Here is a 16,887-nt window from a genome sequence, read left to right as displayed (position 1 = left end):
AAATTTGAGGTCCAACAAGGCTCAGCAGAGTCTCAAGGGCTCCCCGTTATGCTGAGACGTGCAAGACGTTGGACTCTGTCCAGTTGAGCACGAATTTTCGCTTTCACCAAACGATAGCCCCGTATGTGAGGAGAGGTCTCATAATGCGCGAGTAGATCCAGTGGAGGATCTTAGGAGACAGACCCCAGGTGTTGCCGAAAGCCCGCCTGCAGGCCTATAGCGCGCAGGTGGCCTTCTTCATTTTGTTGTCTGCATGATTGTGCCAGGAGAGTTTGGGATCTAACTTGATTCCCAGAAATCGAACTGTCCTGGAGTAATGCAGCTGCACGCCACCTAGAGATATAGGAGAGGGTGTGCCAAAGTTACGTCTCCTCGTGAATAGTAGGAGTTCAGCTTTTTTGGGGTTAATCCTGAGACCCCTTGAGAGGCACCATATGTCCACCATACGCAGGGCCCGACATTGAGACGGTGTCTTTCCCCTGGCAAAGGATTACCAGATCATTAGCGTATGCCTGTGTGTATAGGCCAGCATTGTTTAAAAGATCAAATTTTTAGGTTTCTCGTTTTTCTTGTTTAATTTTATTATTATTTTCACACTTTATTTGTCTTTATTCTACTTTAATTTTCGAATATCGCATAAGTATAGTTTTCATTAATTGAGGTAATTTTTTATTTCTTCCAGGCAGTTGAATCCAGTAGTGCCTGGACGAATCAAGATATTTTTCAGACCAATCAGTTATTTAATCGTGGAAATCGTCGCTTTATGCCCTCTCTTTTCCAGTTTTATCACTACTGTTTTTAAAAGTAATTTTTAGTTTTCTCAGTTTTCTTGTTCAATTTCATTGAGCTAATTAATAAAGGATAATTAACAATATTTATAGTCGTCCAGGAACTTCTGGATTCAACTGCCTGGAAGAAATCAAAAATTACTCCCAACTTCTATGAAAGACAACTTCTCTGTCTGTGTGTGTGTGTGTGAAAAATCTTGGTGACAATAATTTAAATAGCATGAAGACAAATAAAATATAAACAGATTAATAAAATTAAACAAGAAAATCGAGAAACCTAAAAAATACTACTGAAAACGGTAATAAAGACTGGAAAAAGGTGGCGTAAAGTGACCATTCTCATTATTTAGTATATATGCCTAGTTTCAAAAAATCTTTTATTATTCCAGGCACTCCGGGGACTCCTGGCGTTTACTGCCTGGAAGAAATCAAAAATTCCATTATGTGATAATGGTTAGAGAAGAAGTCAATTTAGACTAAGCGGGGTTTACTGAAAAAAAACCCAAACGTTCAACTATCTAAAAGAAACCAAGAATTACCTGAAAGTGAGATGAGGAAACAATAATTATTTAATAAATTTGACAAAACTGAAAAAAAAGAGGCGTATAGCGATGATTTTCATTAATTTCATACCTGCCTGGCCTCAAAAGTATTTTTATTCATCAAGGATTCAACTGCCTGGAAGAAGTCAAAAATTACCCCAATTAATGCAAACAATACTTATGCAATATCTACAATTTATAGTAAAAAAGACAATTAAAGTGTGAAAACAATAATAAAATTAAACAAGAAAACCGAGAAAGCTAAAGCTGCCTTTATCCCTTTTTAGTGCCAAATATTCAAATATGCCATACAAATCCTTTTGTTGGCTATTGAGGTAATTCTTGGTTTCTTCCAGGCAGTTGAAGCCAGAAGTATTTAGAGTATCAGGAAGAAAAATTTTGCTTCTCCAAATCCCGCTCAGTCTAAACGTGTTGCCCTTTTAAATCCATGAGTTTAAGTAATTTTTTTTATTGCTTTCAAGCAGTTGAAGCCTGGAAGAAAGAATAAAACATTTATAGATTAAGCATATTGTAATTAAAAATTACGTCAAAGGCCTGAAAAAACATTATTGACTCCAAAAACTGGAATATCTAAGGAATAGGCTTAAATACTTGGACGATTTAATTTCGATTTTTAACATTAGCATGTATTGGCTTAATTTTTTTTATTTTGCTATAAATATTGATTAAAAGTACTGGGTATCGTTTTGGATTATTTAAATGTAGTGGAAAGCATCACCATGCAAATAGTCACTTTACGCCTCTTTTTTTCCGGTTTTATCACGGTTTTTACAAATATTTTTTAGGTTTCTCAGTTGTCTTGTTTAATTTTATTATTGTTTTCACACTTTAATTGTCTTTATTCTACTTCAATTTTTTTTACCAAAATTTTCGGATGTTGCATAAGTATTGTTTTCAGTAATTAAGGTAATTTTTAATTTCTTCCAGGCAGTTGAATCCTGGATGAATAAAAATACTTTCGAGACCAGGCAGGTATGAAATTAACGAAAATCCTCGCTATACGCCTTTTTTTTTCTTTCAGTTTTGTCGAACTGACTTTAGAGAGTTGAGGTCAGGAGTATTTGGAGTGCCTGGAAAAAAAACTAAATTTCCTAAATTTGGAGTTTTTTTCTCTCCAGTAAACCCAAACTCCATTTAGTCTAAACTGAGTTCTTTCCTTACTCTTTTTTGTAATGAAAATTAATGGAATTTTTGATTTTGTCCAGGCATCAAACGTCGGGAGTTCCTGGAGTGCGTGGTAATTGTTGGTTTCTTTCAGGTAGTTGAGGCCAGGAGTACCTGGAAAAAAAACAAAATTTCTATGAACGTTTGGGGTTTTTTTTTTCAGTAAACCCCGCTTAGTCTAAATTGACTTTTTTCTCTAACCATTATTACATAATGTAATTTTTTTATTTCTTCCAGGCAGTCAACGCCAGGAGTTCCTGGAGTGCCTGGAAGAATAAAATATTTTTTTGATACCAGGCATATACTAAATAATGAGAATTAGTCACTTTACGCCACCTTTTTCCAATCTTTATTACCGTTTTCAGAAGTGTTTTTTAGGTGTCTCGATTTTCTTGTTTAATTTTATTAATCTGTTTATACTTTATTTGTCTTTATGCTATTTAAATTATTGTCATCAAGATTGTTCACACACAAACATACAGAAGTTTGAGTAATGATTAATTTCTTCCAAGCAGTTGTATCCAGAAGTTCCTGGACGACTATAAATATTGTTTTTTAGATCAAACGTATATTAATTCATGAAAATCGTCACTTTACGCTTTGTTTTTTTCCAGTTTCATCGCTGTTTTTCAAAAATATTTTTTAGCTTCTTTAATTTTTTTGTAGCCGTTTTCAGTACTTCGGATAATTTTTCATGCCAGGTAGTTGAATCCAGGAGTTTCTGGACGAATTAAAAAAAGACCCCTATACCATTAAAACTTCTATATTTCAGGCCCCTTTTAAAGAACATAACCAGTTTGGTGCCTAGAAGAATTATCCTGGATTGTCACGTGGACAAGATCAAGGACATCTTGCTGCAAGCCAAAGAAGTGAAACTCCTCAACGATCTCTCCACTAGCATCTTCCTCACTTCTCTGGTAAGTCACGAGTGACGTAAAGAGTAACTTACTTCTTTGGGGATCTCTTAGGACGCACATACGTTGGATTACACGGATATAGGCATGGTGACGAACATCACCACAATACGCCTGTTTAATCCTTATGAAAAACAGATCCAAGACATCGTGAGTACTTATTATCGAGATATTTCTCCGGAGAAACTTAAGGTGACTAGCTAAGGCGACTTTATACGACCATAAAGGGTTGACTAAGGGTTTTTTAAGGTGGAGACCGCTTTACAGCACGACAGCATGCTGCTCCTGGCCAAAGCCGTTAACACCCTATATGAGGAAGAACCTCATCTAGACCATTTATCCACGTTTAAAGAGTGTAGTGGCAGGAACCGTTATAGGGACAGAACGGGGATTAAACTGATGCAACAGTTGAAATCGGTAAAAGTATAGCACCAAAAAGACCAATTTTTCGCGACTGTTACTTTCCAGACCGAAATCGACGGTTTGACCGGCAAAGTGCTCATCGAAGAGGGCCAAAGGACCACATTCGAGCTGGAAATCATCGAGATCCGATATCCAGAGAAACCGATAGGGATCTGGCACTCGGATACGCCGCAATCGGTTCAACTGACCCGTAACGCCACCGAGAGGGAGCAGCAGCTGCAACAGAGGATGATGGACCATAATTTCATCGTTAGTTCCAAGTAAGACTTACCATTAAATTTTTCTGGCGAGTTTTGTTGGAATGTACTTTGCAGGATCGGTAAGCCTTATTTGATGCCCTCGGAGATAGAGGGGGCCAGGGGCAACGACAGATACAAAGGGTTTTCTATGGACCTCATGACAGAAGTGGCCAAACTGATGGATATCACGTTCGACTTTGTCATTACGGCCACTGATAATCCGGCCGGGATCGTCAGCGATCTGATTAATAGGGTGAGTCGACTTTAGAAATTTCATTTTGATGTCAAAGGTTTGGAATTTTAGTAAGTTACACTGTGGTGACTGCTTCTCAGCAGGGTATACTTGTATATTATTGTGTTTTTAGATGGGTCACATGACAATACTTTGATTGATTCTTCGGGCTTCCAGATATAAAAGAAGAAAAGGGGGGTTAAATGTCTATATTTCGGAAACTAGATAATAATTTCTGAAAATCGTCGCTTTACGGTCTCTTTTTTTCAGTTTAATCGCTGTTGTCTAGTTTTCTCAGTTTTCCTGTTTAATTTTATTATTGTTTTTTCACTTTGTTTGTCTTTATCTTTATTTTTATTACCGGGAGGATCTATTTTTTTCAGTAGTTGAGGTAATTTTCGATTTCTTCCAGGCAGTTGAATCCAGGAGTTCTGGACAAATATAATTTTTTTTTAGATTAATTTTTGAAAATCGTCGCTTTACGCTTTCTTTTTTCCAGTTTTATGACTGTTTTCTATATAGTGGAAGCGATACACATGAATAACTTACAAAAAAACCGCAAATTGTGATACAAGCAAGGCGTTTGGTACACTATAGTACTATAGACTCAAATAATCATTTTTACCCGAAGTTCCTATAAATACATCCCTTAGGGGAGGAGTGGAAGCACCATTCTGACCCCCCTCAAAGTTCAGATGTATTTATTCATCAAATGTCAGTAAACCAGCTTTCATTCTGTTTCGAAACATTGTGAATTACGATCAGGTGTTAAAAAAAGGTAATAGCAATCTTTAAAAGCAGTCAAAACAATTATTAACCCCTAAAAGGGGGTGGCTACCCCCTGATTTTTTGAAACTTTAGCGCAAAAGATAAATGTTTAAGTTAGTACATTTTCATATGCAAATTAAAAAACTAGAAATTTTGGAAGCGTTTGGGGGTGAGGCACCCTCTCTTGCACCTCTTGTTATGTACCATTGCGATCAATATTCTAGGACAGTTCTTTTTTTTTATCTAATGAGCATCCTTGGGAAGCACACTACATTATCTGAGCATCCAATAAAGTGCCGAGGACTTGTAGTTGATGGTGCAGGACTAGTTCATCTATATATTCCACAAATGTCTCCGAATACTGTTCTAAACAGTTAGTTCCTGCTCTAACAAAAATTGCTAACAACGTAAGTGCTCTTAGAATAGATGTCCTATACCACATCTTGTCAAACTTGACACATTAATGATGGTTAGAGGTTGGTGCTGGTTGAGTCCTGGTTTTGGAGTTTTGAAAGGCCACCTTTCAAAACTCCAAACTTTTCGCTCTTAACTTTTCTCTTAGTTTCTGGCAAGCGAAGTCTATTTTGTCAAAGATTGGTTGATAGTCTTCCTCCAATGTAACTTCTTTGATTTCTTCGAATCGCTGAATGCATTCGATTTCTATCTGTGCTTTCTCCTAACAGTGAGATCGCAGCAGCTCCATACTAGCACGTTCAAGGATACGTTCTGATCTTCCACCTGGTATAGCGGTTTTGAGGCGTAGACCAGTAGGAATGACATTGGCGTCTCTCGCAGGAAGCTGATGTGTTCCTCCTCCTTGATCATCTTTATCTTGGTTTTCTCAAAGCCTCTAAATAGGTTGCTGGTACCGGTTATCCAATCTGTTTTTGAAGGTGGTAGACAATTATATAAGCCTATAGAATAGTAGTTTACACTTGATAACCAACCGAAACGTCCCAAACTAACCTAATGAGAAATTAATGAAATTCCTTGGAAAATTGCCTTTAAGAAGATCTGGAGTCACTTAAAGACACAAACATGATTTTTTTCCAGTCTTCTTTTTGAACAATTCAAGTCACTAGTAAATTAAGTCACTTTTCCAGGCATTTCTTGCAGTTTTCCAGACAATTGAATTCGTTTTTCAAATTTCCAAGTATATGTAGCTTTTGTTGAAGTTGTTGAACAGTTGAAGGCAGTAATTTTTGAATTTTAAAAAAAAATCTTTATTTCACATTTTTCATAATTTTACTGTTCATTTGGCTGAACACTAAAAGTTTCTGACAGCTGTCATTTGTCACTTGGGATTTATGACAGATGACAGTTGACAATTCCCAGCTAGTACTTGACAGATATCATAAAAGCAGATGACTGTCAAATTATTATCAACTCTGTCAAGTGTCATCTGACAAAGATTACAAGTGACTCTATACTTCTCATAAAAACCGATTATTTTAGTACACTAATATAATAATACCAGGTAATGTCAAAATTTATAAAATTTCACATTTTTCTATGAAAATATTCCCAGTGGTTCCCAAGTTATATCCAAATATGTCCACGAGTGAATAAAAATCTTGAAGTTGCATTTGCGTTTCAAAAACCTCAAATTTGATGGTTGTTGGACCTTGGAGGACTAAATTGCCTCTAACTCAGAGAGTTTTTGAGGTACAGGAATCGTTCTGGTATGAAATTTTTTGGTAAGGAATTCCCTTTCTTTGCTTAAAACCCTCTTAAGAAAATTCCAATTTTTCATGAAAATATGGCTAAGAAAAGTGAAAGTTTGTTAAAAAAATTAGGAAAAAAACATGCCTTAACCAAAATGGTCTTAAATATCCAAATCTTTAACCCATAGTGATGTTTTTACCCTCAAATTCATCCTCAGGAATCACACTATAATTGTGTAAAAAAATTTTGAAAATATTCCCAGTGGTTCCCAAGTTATATCCAAAAATGTCCATCAGTGAATAAAAATCTTGAAGTTGCATTTGCGTTTCAAAAACCTCAAATTTGATGGTTATTGGACCTTGGAGGACTAAATTGCCTCTAACTCAGAGAGTTTTTGAGGTACAGGAATCGTTCTGGTATGAAATTTTTTAGTAAGGAATTCCCTTTCTTTGCTTAAAACCCTCTTAAGAAAATTCCAATTTTTCATGGAAATATGGCGAAGAAAAGTGAAAATTTTAAAAAAAAATTAGGATAAAAACATGCCTTAACCAAAACGGTCTTAAATATCCAAATCTTTAACCCAGAGTGATGTTTTTACCCTCAAATTCATCCTCAGGAATCACACTATAATTGTGTAAAAGAATTTTGAAAATATTCCCAGTGGTTCCCAAGTTATATCCAAATATGTCCACAAGTGAATAAAAATCTTGAAGTTGCATTTGCGTTTCAAAAACCTTAAATTTGATGGTTGTTGGACCTTGGAGGACTAAATTGCCTCTAACTCAGAGAGTTTTTGAGGTACAGGAATCGTTCTGGTATGAAATTATTTGGTAAGGAATTCCTTTTCTTTGCTCAAAACCCTCTTAAGAAAATTCCAATTTTTCATGGAAATATGGCGAAGAAAAGTGAAAATTTAAAAAAAAAATTAGGATAAAAACATGCCTCAACCAAAACGGTCTTAAATATCCAAATCTTTAACCCAGAGTGATGTTTTTACCCTCAAATTCATCCTCAGGAATCACACTATAATTGTGTAAAAGAAATTTGAAAATATTCCCAGTGGTTCCCAAGTTATATCCAAATATGTCCACAAGTGAATAAAAATCTTGAAGTTGCATTTGCGTTTCAAAAACCTCAAATTTGATGGTTGTTGGACCTTGGAGGACTAAATTGCCTCTAACTCAGAGAGTTTTTGAGGTACAGGAATCGTTCTGGTATGAAATTTTTTGGTAAGGAATTCCTTTTCTTTGCTCAAAACCCTCTTAAGAAAATTCCAATTTTTCATGGAAATATGGCGAAGAAAAGTGAAAATTTAAAAAAAAAATTAGGATAAAAACATGCCTCAACCAAAACGGTCTTAAATATCCAAATCTTTAACCCAGAGTGATGTTTTTACCCTCAAATTCATCCTCAGGAATCACACTATAATTGTGTAAAAGAATTTTGAAAATATTCCCAGTGGTTCCCAAGTTATATCCAAATATGTCCACGAGTGAATAAAAATCTTGAAGTTGCATTTGCGTTTCAAAAACCTCAAATTTGATGGTTGTTGGACCTTGGAGGACTAAATTGCCTCTAACGCAAAGAGTTTTTGAGGTACAGGAATCGTTCTGGTATGAAATTTTTTGGTAAGGAATTCCCTTTCTTTGCTTAAAACCCTCTTAAGAAAATTCCAATTTTTCATGAAAATATGGCCAAGAAAAGTGAGAGTTTGTTAAAAAAATTAGGAAAAAAACATGCCTTAACCAAAACGGTCTTAAATATCCAAATCTTTAACCCAGAGTGATGTTTTTACCCTCAAATTGATCCTCAGGAATCACACTATAATTGTGTAAAAGAAATTTGAAAATATTCCCAGTGGTTCTCAAGTTATACTCAAAAATGTCTCACTAGTACAAACTTTATGGCTCTCGGACCCTGATTGACTAAATTCCCTCTAACTCAGAGATTATTTGAGCTACAAAAACCGTTCATATAATATATGAAATTAGTGGTAAAGAGTCACCAAATAAGAAACCTTACCGTTCTTATTTACACTTTATTTTATTTAGATTTTTATTGCCGCAATTGTTCGATTATTCTTTTCAGTAGTTGAGGTAATTCTTGATTTCTTCCAGGCAGTTGAATCCAGGCGTTCCTGGTCGAGGAAACATATTCATTTATGAAAATCGTCGCTTTACGCTCTTTTTTTGTCAGTTTTATGACTAAATCAAAGGAGAACAACACAAAGTCTTGGTCTCAAAAATTCTTTAATTTGTTAGTATGGTGACACCTGCTCCTTTGATTTATTTATATCAGGGTCTCTTTGAGAATACGGACGACTTCTTTCAGTTTTATGACTGTTTTCTATACTATTTTTTAGTTTTCTCAGTTTTCTTGTTTAATTTTATTATTATTTTTACACTTATTTAGATTTTTATTGCCGCAATTGTTGGATTATTTTTTTCAGTAGTTAAGGTAATTTTTGATTTCTTCCAGGCAGTTGAGACCTGGAAGAAATGAGAGTTCCTGAGGAGTTCCTGGTCGAAGAAAAATATTTTTTTAATTAGAAACTACCATACTGGATGTTCCATTAAAATTTCTGTTTTAGGCCATCATTAGTCCATTAACATCTATAGTAAATTTATTGTTTAAAACTAGTATATTGTTCCTGGTAAATTTGAAACCTCTATAATATCACCCACACCATTTAGGTTGGTCATTTGCCTTTATCCTGTTTGAATTATTGTCAACAATTGGACCGATTATTTGAATATTACATGAGAATTCTTTTTAGGAATCCAGGAATTCCTGGACGTATATAAAAAATTTTCTGGATGAAACATATTCATTTATGCAAATCGTCGCTTTACGCTCTCTTTTTTTCACTTTTATCACGGTTTTAACAAATATTTTTTACTTTTCTCGTTTTTCTTGTTTAATTTCATTATTGTTTTTACACTTTATTTTTATTACCGTGATTGTTGGATATTGCCTGGGTACCTATTCTTTTCAGTTGCAACATTGCAGTGTATATACAGGGTGTCTCACAACGAATAGACGCTATCGATATCTTGGAAACTAATTTTTCAAAAATTTTGGAAACGTCACAACTGTCAAAATATCTTAGTTGTGTGGCCCCTATATATAATATACGTTTACTAAGAAGGTTTATTACATGTTAATAATATACAATTATTATTTCATTAAAGTTAAATGTATATTGTATACTATTTAACGACGTTTATAAAATGCTTTTAATGGAATGAGATTTTTTTTCAGGGAGCATTTTTCGACGTAAAAAAAAAAATTTTTAATTTTCCCAGTAGCGTCCATAAGGGATTTATCGTAATTATTATTTAATTAAAAAAAAGTGCACCACTGCATTTTCCTAAAATAAATTTTGTTAAGTCATCATTTCATACACGTTAATGCATTTCCTATTTTTTCCAGATTTTTTTGTGTATGATATTCCATTATTACACTATAAGATATATACGTGTATGAGAAGTAAATCGTATCCTACACAGTGGCATGTGATATGTGATATCGGGGTCATTTTATCACATATTTGAGGTGTAATGATCGAGTGTAAAGGCTACATACCTACTAATTCCTTGTCTATTTTTTTAAATGCCGAAATTTTCTTCCTCTTGTAAACAGAATCGTATACGATACACGTATATTTAACGATAATAATACATGATGCGTTGCTTGGGTTAGAGACATATCTGGGGTGTCCCAAAAGTATGGACACACCCAAAAATCTTGGAAAATATGGGCGCTAGAAAAAATCACTTCAACCTCATACCCGGACGTAAAATTTTCCGCTCTTTCAGAATCCGGTGTCAAAAATAGTCGTTCCCATTAAAAAAAATCGCTTTGACCCTCAAATAACCTTGAAGGTCAAGTTCAAGGTCACCGATTAATTCCCCAAAATTTTTGTATTTAAAGATTTTTTCTAGCGCCCATACTTCCCAAGATTGATGAGTGTGTCCATACTTTTGGGACACCCTGTATATAAGGAAAATGGCATTTCTTTTATAAAAAGGACACTTTTAAGACAAAAAAATCATAACTTTGGTTCTATGTGTGGTGGAACGTCGAAATTTGGCACGCACGTCAGCAACACATGTAGCTACCCTTGCCGGTAGATATTTTGCAAGAGGACCCTTAAGCCGAAGTTCTAACCCTTCAAAGTCCAAAAAAAATTATTATTCATCCCTTTTTAGAGAGCAGATTTGGGCATATGTGATCTCACAATAACCGAAGAGAGAAGTCGATTGATCGACTTCAGTGCCCCATTTATGAACCTGGGCATCGCGATTCTGCATAAGGAAATCGACCAGGAGGAGATTGACAACATGTACGCGTTCATGAGACCATTTTCCTGGACCGTATGGATCTACACCATCACACTCTTCCTTGTCCTTTCCATCGTTATACTCGTCATAGCTCGGTAAAGGGGTTTTCCTTCTCTGGAAATGTTCACATTTTCAAAAAACGCATTTTCCAGACTGGATCCCGACGACTGGGAAAACCCGCATCCGTGCAACCCGAACCCCGAAGAACTGGAAAACATTTGGGGCATCAAAAACTGTCTGTGGCTCACTCTGGGGTCGTTTATGACCCAAGGGTGTGACATTTTACCGAAGTGAGTTTGAAAAATTACGAGAATTTCGTTTTTTAATGGAAATTTCGGTTTTAGGGGCGTATGCTCGCGAATCGCCACCGCCATGTGGTGGTTCTTTTCCCTCATTATGACCAGCACTTACACGGCCAATTTGGCCGCTTTTCTTACTGCTTCCAAGCAAGAGGACTCGCCTATTAAGGACGTCGAAGGGCTGGCCAATCAGAATAAGGTCAAATATGGTAAGAAATTTCGAATAAGAGAGGGAGAAATTTAGGTTTTCGGGCCTTAAATCACAGTCGTTATTTTTTTTTATTAGCATGAGTTTAAATAGACACAAAGTCCATAAAAAAAAAACTTATAGCAACCTTAGTATAAAAAACAGGACCAGTAACTTGTCAAAACAAACTTGGCCACGACCTGGATAGCACCTAAGTCTAGATGCTTGGCTGCGACCCGATGGTTATTGGTTCAATTCTCGACCAAATCAGCACTTTTTCTCTTGTTAATTATTAAGAGAAATTAGTTGAGTTGAGAGGGGCAGTTTTATCCACTAAGGTCCAAGGGTCATTAAATCTGAATTGTTTTTGACGCATAAATAGTAACATCAAAATTTTCATTTGTTGCTGGACATTTTTGGGCATAGTTTGGGAACCGCTGGGAATATTTTCATAATTCTTTCACGTAAATATAGTGTGATTCTTTAGTATGATTTAGAGGGTAAAACCGTGACTCTAGGTTAAGTATTTCGTTAGTTAGAACACTTTTGGTAAAGGCATGTTTTGTGTCAAGTTTTTTAACAAATGTTCACTTTTAGGGGCAATATTCTTACGATATACGGAGAATGTTCTTACAAAAGATTTATCAAAAAAATGTGTGTCCATTTCTTAATATTTTCATATATGAACGATTTTTGTATCAGAAGTAGTTCATGAGTTAAAGGCATTATTGTCAACCAGGGTACAGGAGCCATCAAATTTGAAGTTTTTAAAAACATCAAGATTTTCATTTGTTGCTGGACATTTTTGGGCATACTTTGGGAACCGCCAGGAATATTTTCCTAATTCTTTTATATTAATATAAGGCATTCCTTGAGGATCGATTTGAGGGTAGAAACGTCGATCTAGGATAAATATTTCGTTAGTTAGGGCAGTTTTGGTTGGGGCTTGTTTTCTGTCATTTTTATAAGCAAATTTTCACTTTTCTTGTCAACATTTTACAGATATGCTAGGCATATTTTTACAAAAGTTTTATTGGTAGATTGGGCATATTTTTACCAACGTTTTTATATATGAACCATTCTTGTAACTCAAATAGTTCATGAATTACAGATATTTTTGTCAACGAAGGTTCAACGGCCATCAAATTTGAAGTTTTTGAAACATAAATTGCAACATCAAGATTTTCATTTGTTGCTGGACATTTTTGGGCATAGTTTGGGAACCGCTGGGAATATTTTCATAATTCTTTCACGTACATATAGTGTGATTCTTTAGTATGATTTAGAGGGTAAAACCGTGATTCTAGGTTAAGTATTTCGTTAGTTAGAACACTTTTGGTAAAGGCATGTTTTGTGTCAAGTTTTTGAACAAATGTTCACTTTTCGGGGCAATATTCTTACAATATACTGAGAATGTTCTTACAAAAGATTTATCAAAAAAATGTGTGTGCATTTCTAAGTAATTTCATATACGAACGATTTTTGTATCAGAAGTAGTTCACGAGTTAAAGGCATTATTGTCAACCAGGGTACAGGAGCCATCAAATTTGAAGTTTTTAAAAACATCAAGATTTTCATTTGTTGCTTTACATTTTTAGGCATAGTTTGGGAACCGCCAGGAATATTTTCCTAATTCTTTTATATTAATATAAGGCATTCCCTGAGGATCAATTTGAGGGTAGAAACGTCGATCTAGGATAAATATTTCGTTACTTAGGGCAGTTTTGGTTGGGGCTTGTTTTCTGTCATTTTTATAAGCAAATTTTCAATTTTCTTGGCAATATTTTACAGATATGCTAGGAATATTTTTACAAAAGTTTTATTAATAGATTGGGCATATTTTTACCAACGTTTTTATATATGAACCATTCTTGTAGCTCAAATAGTTCATGAATTACAGACATTTTTGTCAACGAAGGTTCAATGGCCATCAAAGTCGAAGTTTTTGAAACATAAATTGCAACATCAAGATTTTCATTTGTTGCTGGACATTTTTGGGCATAGTTTGGGAACCGCTGGGAATATTTTCATAATTCTTTCACGTGAATATAGTGTGATTCTTTAGTATGATTTAAAGGGTAAAACCGTGATTCTAGGTTAAGTATTTCGTTAGTTAGAACACTTTTGGTAAAGGCATGTTTTGTGTCAAGTTTTTGAACAAATTTTCACTTTTCGGGGCAATATTCTTACGATATACGGAGAATGTTCTTACAAAAGATTTATCAAAGAAATGTGTGTGCATTTCTAAATATTTTCATATACGAACGATTTTTGGATCTGAAGTAGTTCACGAGTTAAAGGCATTATTGTCAACCAGGGTACAGGAGCCATCAAATTTGAAGTTTTTAAAAACATCAAGATTTTCATTTGTTGCTGGACATTTTAAGGCATAGTTTGGGAACCGCTGGGAATATTTTCATAATTCTTTCACGTAAATATAGTGTGATTCTTTAGTATGATTTAGAGGGTAAAACCGTGATTTTAGGTTAAGTATTTCGTTAGTTAGAACACTTTTGGTAAAGGCATATTTTGTGTCAAGTTTTATAACAAATGTTCACTTTTCGGGGCAATATTCTTACGATATACTGAGGATGTTCTTACAAAAGATTTATCAAAATAATGTGTGTGCATTTCTAAATATTTTCATATACGAACGATTTTTGTATCTGAAGTAGTTCACGAGTTAAAGGCATTATTGTCAACCAGGGTACAGGAGCCATCAAATTTGAAGTTTTTAAAAACATCAAGATTTTCATTTGTTGCTGGACATTTTAAGGCATAGTTTGGGAACCGCTGGGAATATTTTCATAATTCTTTCACGTAAATATAGTGTGATTCTTTAGTATGATTTAGAGGGTAAAACCGTGATTCTAGGTTAAGTATTTCGTTAGTTAGAACACTTTTGGTAAAGGCATGTTTTGTGTCAAGTTTTTGAACAAATGTTCGCTTTTCGAGGCAATATTCTTAGGATATACGGAGAATGTTCTTACAAAAGATTTATCAAAAAAATGTGTGTGCATTTCTAAGTATTTTCATATACGAACGATTTTTGTATCTGAAGTAGTTCATGAGTTAAAGGCATTATTGTCAACCAGGGTACAGGAGCCATCAAATTTGAAGTTTTTAAAAACATCAGGATTTTCATTTGTTGCTAGACATTTTTGGGCATAGTTTTGGAACCGCTGGGAATATTTTCATAATTCTTTCACGTAAATATAGTGTGATTCTTTAGTATGATTTAGAGGGTAAAACCCTGATTTTAGGTTAAGTATTTCGTTAGTTACAACACTTTTGGTAGAGGCATGTTTTGTGTGAATTTTTTTAGTAAATTTTTATTTTTCATGACAATATTTTCACAGTATACCGGACGTAATCTAATAAGAGTTTTATAAAAAAATGCACGTGTATTTCTAAATATTTTCATATATGAACAGTTCTTGTAGCTCAAGTAGTTAATGAGTTAGAGACAATTTTGTCAACCACAACTCGAGGACCATCGAAGTTGTTTTTAAAATTGTCATAACTTGAGAACCTCCTGGAATAATTTCATAATTTTTCCACCTTAATATAGCGCAATTCCTGAAGATGGATTTGAGGGCAAAAACGTGGTCGTGAGTGAAATATGTATATTACGCAGAACGACTCTTATTAACAAATTCTCCATTAAATGGTGAAACTTTAGCGTTTGTTAAGGTACATTCACCAAATGTTCAAGAAGAACTGTTTTTTTTTTAAATAAGGTTTAATGCGTGGAGGTTCAACTCAATCGTTCTTCGAGCACTCGAACAACTCGCTGTACCAGAAAATGTGGGCCACCATGAAAAACGAAAATCCGAGCGTTTTCGAGGACAGCAACGACAAGGGGGTGGAGAGGGTGAAAAACACGAAACACGCCCTCTACGCGTTTCTTATGGAATCCGCCCAGATCGAGTACGAAATGAACCGCAGGTGCGACCTCAAGAAGGTCGGACTCTATCTGGATTCAAAGAGTTACGGAATCGGGATGCCTTTAGGTAAGACTAAATATTATTACATATAATTCGATCTTAATTTTATCTATAGAGCATATGCCAGATATTAATAAAAGGGGGATTCTGATCAGATAGCCAACTACAGGCCAATCTGTTCAATTTGCTCGAGGCTCATGTTTCCATTGATCAGCATGGTTTTCTTAGAGGTCGATCTTGCATTACTGTATTACATTCATGCCTAATTCTGGTTTTCAACTTCTTGAAACACATAACTTTGAATCTCAAATATCCCTATAAGAAAAAATCTAATGGAGTTAGATCGGGAGGTCTAGGCGGCTATTCAAGAGGACCCCTTCCAGTACTTCTAGAAATATATTATCTAGATTATTTCGAACAGGAGGTGCAAAATGGAGAGGGGCAAACCATAGGGGTAGCACCCTTTTGCTAAATAATTATGCATTATTGTATCTGCAGGGGCTGTCTATAGACACAAGGTGAACGCGGCCATCTTGACCCTACGCGAAACTGGCAAAATACTGGAACTAAAAGAAAAATGGTGGAAATCCGAGAGCGGACACACGTGCGACGAAGGTCCGGGGGATGACAATAACGAGGCCTTAACCCTCGCGAATGTCGGGGGCGTTTTCATCGTTCTGGGGGCCGGTTTGGGTCTCGCATTCCTCTTGGCCATCATCGAGTTCTTATGGAACGTGCACAGCATATCGGTGGACGAGCATGTAAGCATGAACATGTGAACATGTAGACATTTTCTATAATGAGACTTTTTAGATGACCTACATGGAGGCCCTCAAGTGCGAATTGAAGTTCGCGTGCAACATCACGGTGACGAAGAAGGCGGCGAAACCGGTAATATCGGAGTCCTCTTCCTCCTCCTCCGGAAGAGATAAGAGTGTCTCCAAGACCATTTTGGCGGGAGCAGGCTCGTTTTTGAATATAAATGCCAGTGTGCTTAACAGATTAGGCCACTTAAGGGACTTGGAATCTTGCGAGTGATTATGTTAAAGAATTGTGCCTATAGGTTCAAAAAATTAATAAAATTATTCAAGCTTTCATTGGCATTTTTGTTACACCCTTTTTATTGGAATATTTAGCCACAAAGGTTCGAAAAACAGTCATTTTTCGACCTCGTTTTTGAGGCCATAAATGGGCATCAAAAATGCGATATCTCAGCTTCTATAAGAGCTACGACTTTGCGGATGGTCTCGTTGGATTCAGAACGACGAAACTAAGACAAAACCGTTGGAATTTTCCAGATCGGACCCATAGAAGCCGAGATATCGACCTCCAAAGTTAGGGTTTTTTCGTTTTTC

General features: G+C 35.4%; 1 protein-coding gene across 2 annotated transcripts in view; it reads left to right on the top strand.

Moving 5' to 3' along the window:
- LOC126746766 (glutamate receptor ionotropic, kainate 1-like) overlaps window positions 1–16,627 on the top strand; it is a 71,246-nt gene extending 54,619 nt beyond the window's left edge. For both annotated transcript variants that reach the window (XM_050455119.1, XM_050455118.1), the window contains exons 5-15: window positions 3,288–3,432; window positions 3,484–3,621; window positions 3,679–3,846; window positions 3,898–4,112; window positions 4,167–4,344; window positions 10,968–11,194; window positions 11,252–11,389; window positions 11,444–11,607; window positions 15,326–15,598; window positions 16,031–16,293; window positions 16,346–16,627. In XM_050455119.1, coding sequence (XP_050311076.1) covers window positions 3,288–3,432; window positions 3,484–3,621; window positions 3,679–3,846; window positions 3,898–4,112; window positions 4,167–4,344; window positions 10,968–11,194; window positions 11,252–11,389; window positions 11,444–11,607; window positions 15,326–15,598; window positions 16,031–16,293; window positions 16,346–16,570 — 2,134 coding nt within the window. In that variant the 3' untranslated portion in view covers window positions 16,571–16,627. The remainder of the gene's footprint in view (window positions 1–3,287; window positions 3,433–3,483; window positions 3,622–3,678; window positions 3,847–3,897; window positions 4,113–4,166; window positions 4,345–10,967; window positions 11,195–11,251; window positions 11,390–11,443; window positions 11,608–15,325; window positions 15,599–16,030; window positions 16,294–16,345) is intronic.
- The last annotated feature ends 260 nt before the right edge of the window (window positions 16,628–16,887 follow it).

The sequence above is a fragment of the Anthonomus grandis genome, chromosome 18 (assembly GCF_022605725.1).
Source record: "Anthonomus grandis grandis chromosome 18, icAntGran1.3, whole genome shotgun sequence".
NCBI classification, from domain to species: Eukaryota; Metazoa; Arthropoda; class Insecta; order Coleoptera; family Curculionidae; genus Anthonomus; species Anthonomus grandis.
This window is presented reverse-complemented; position numbering and strand designations above follow the sequence as displayed.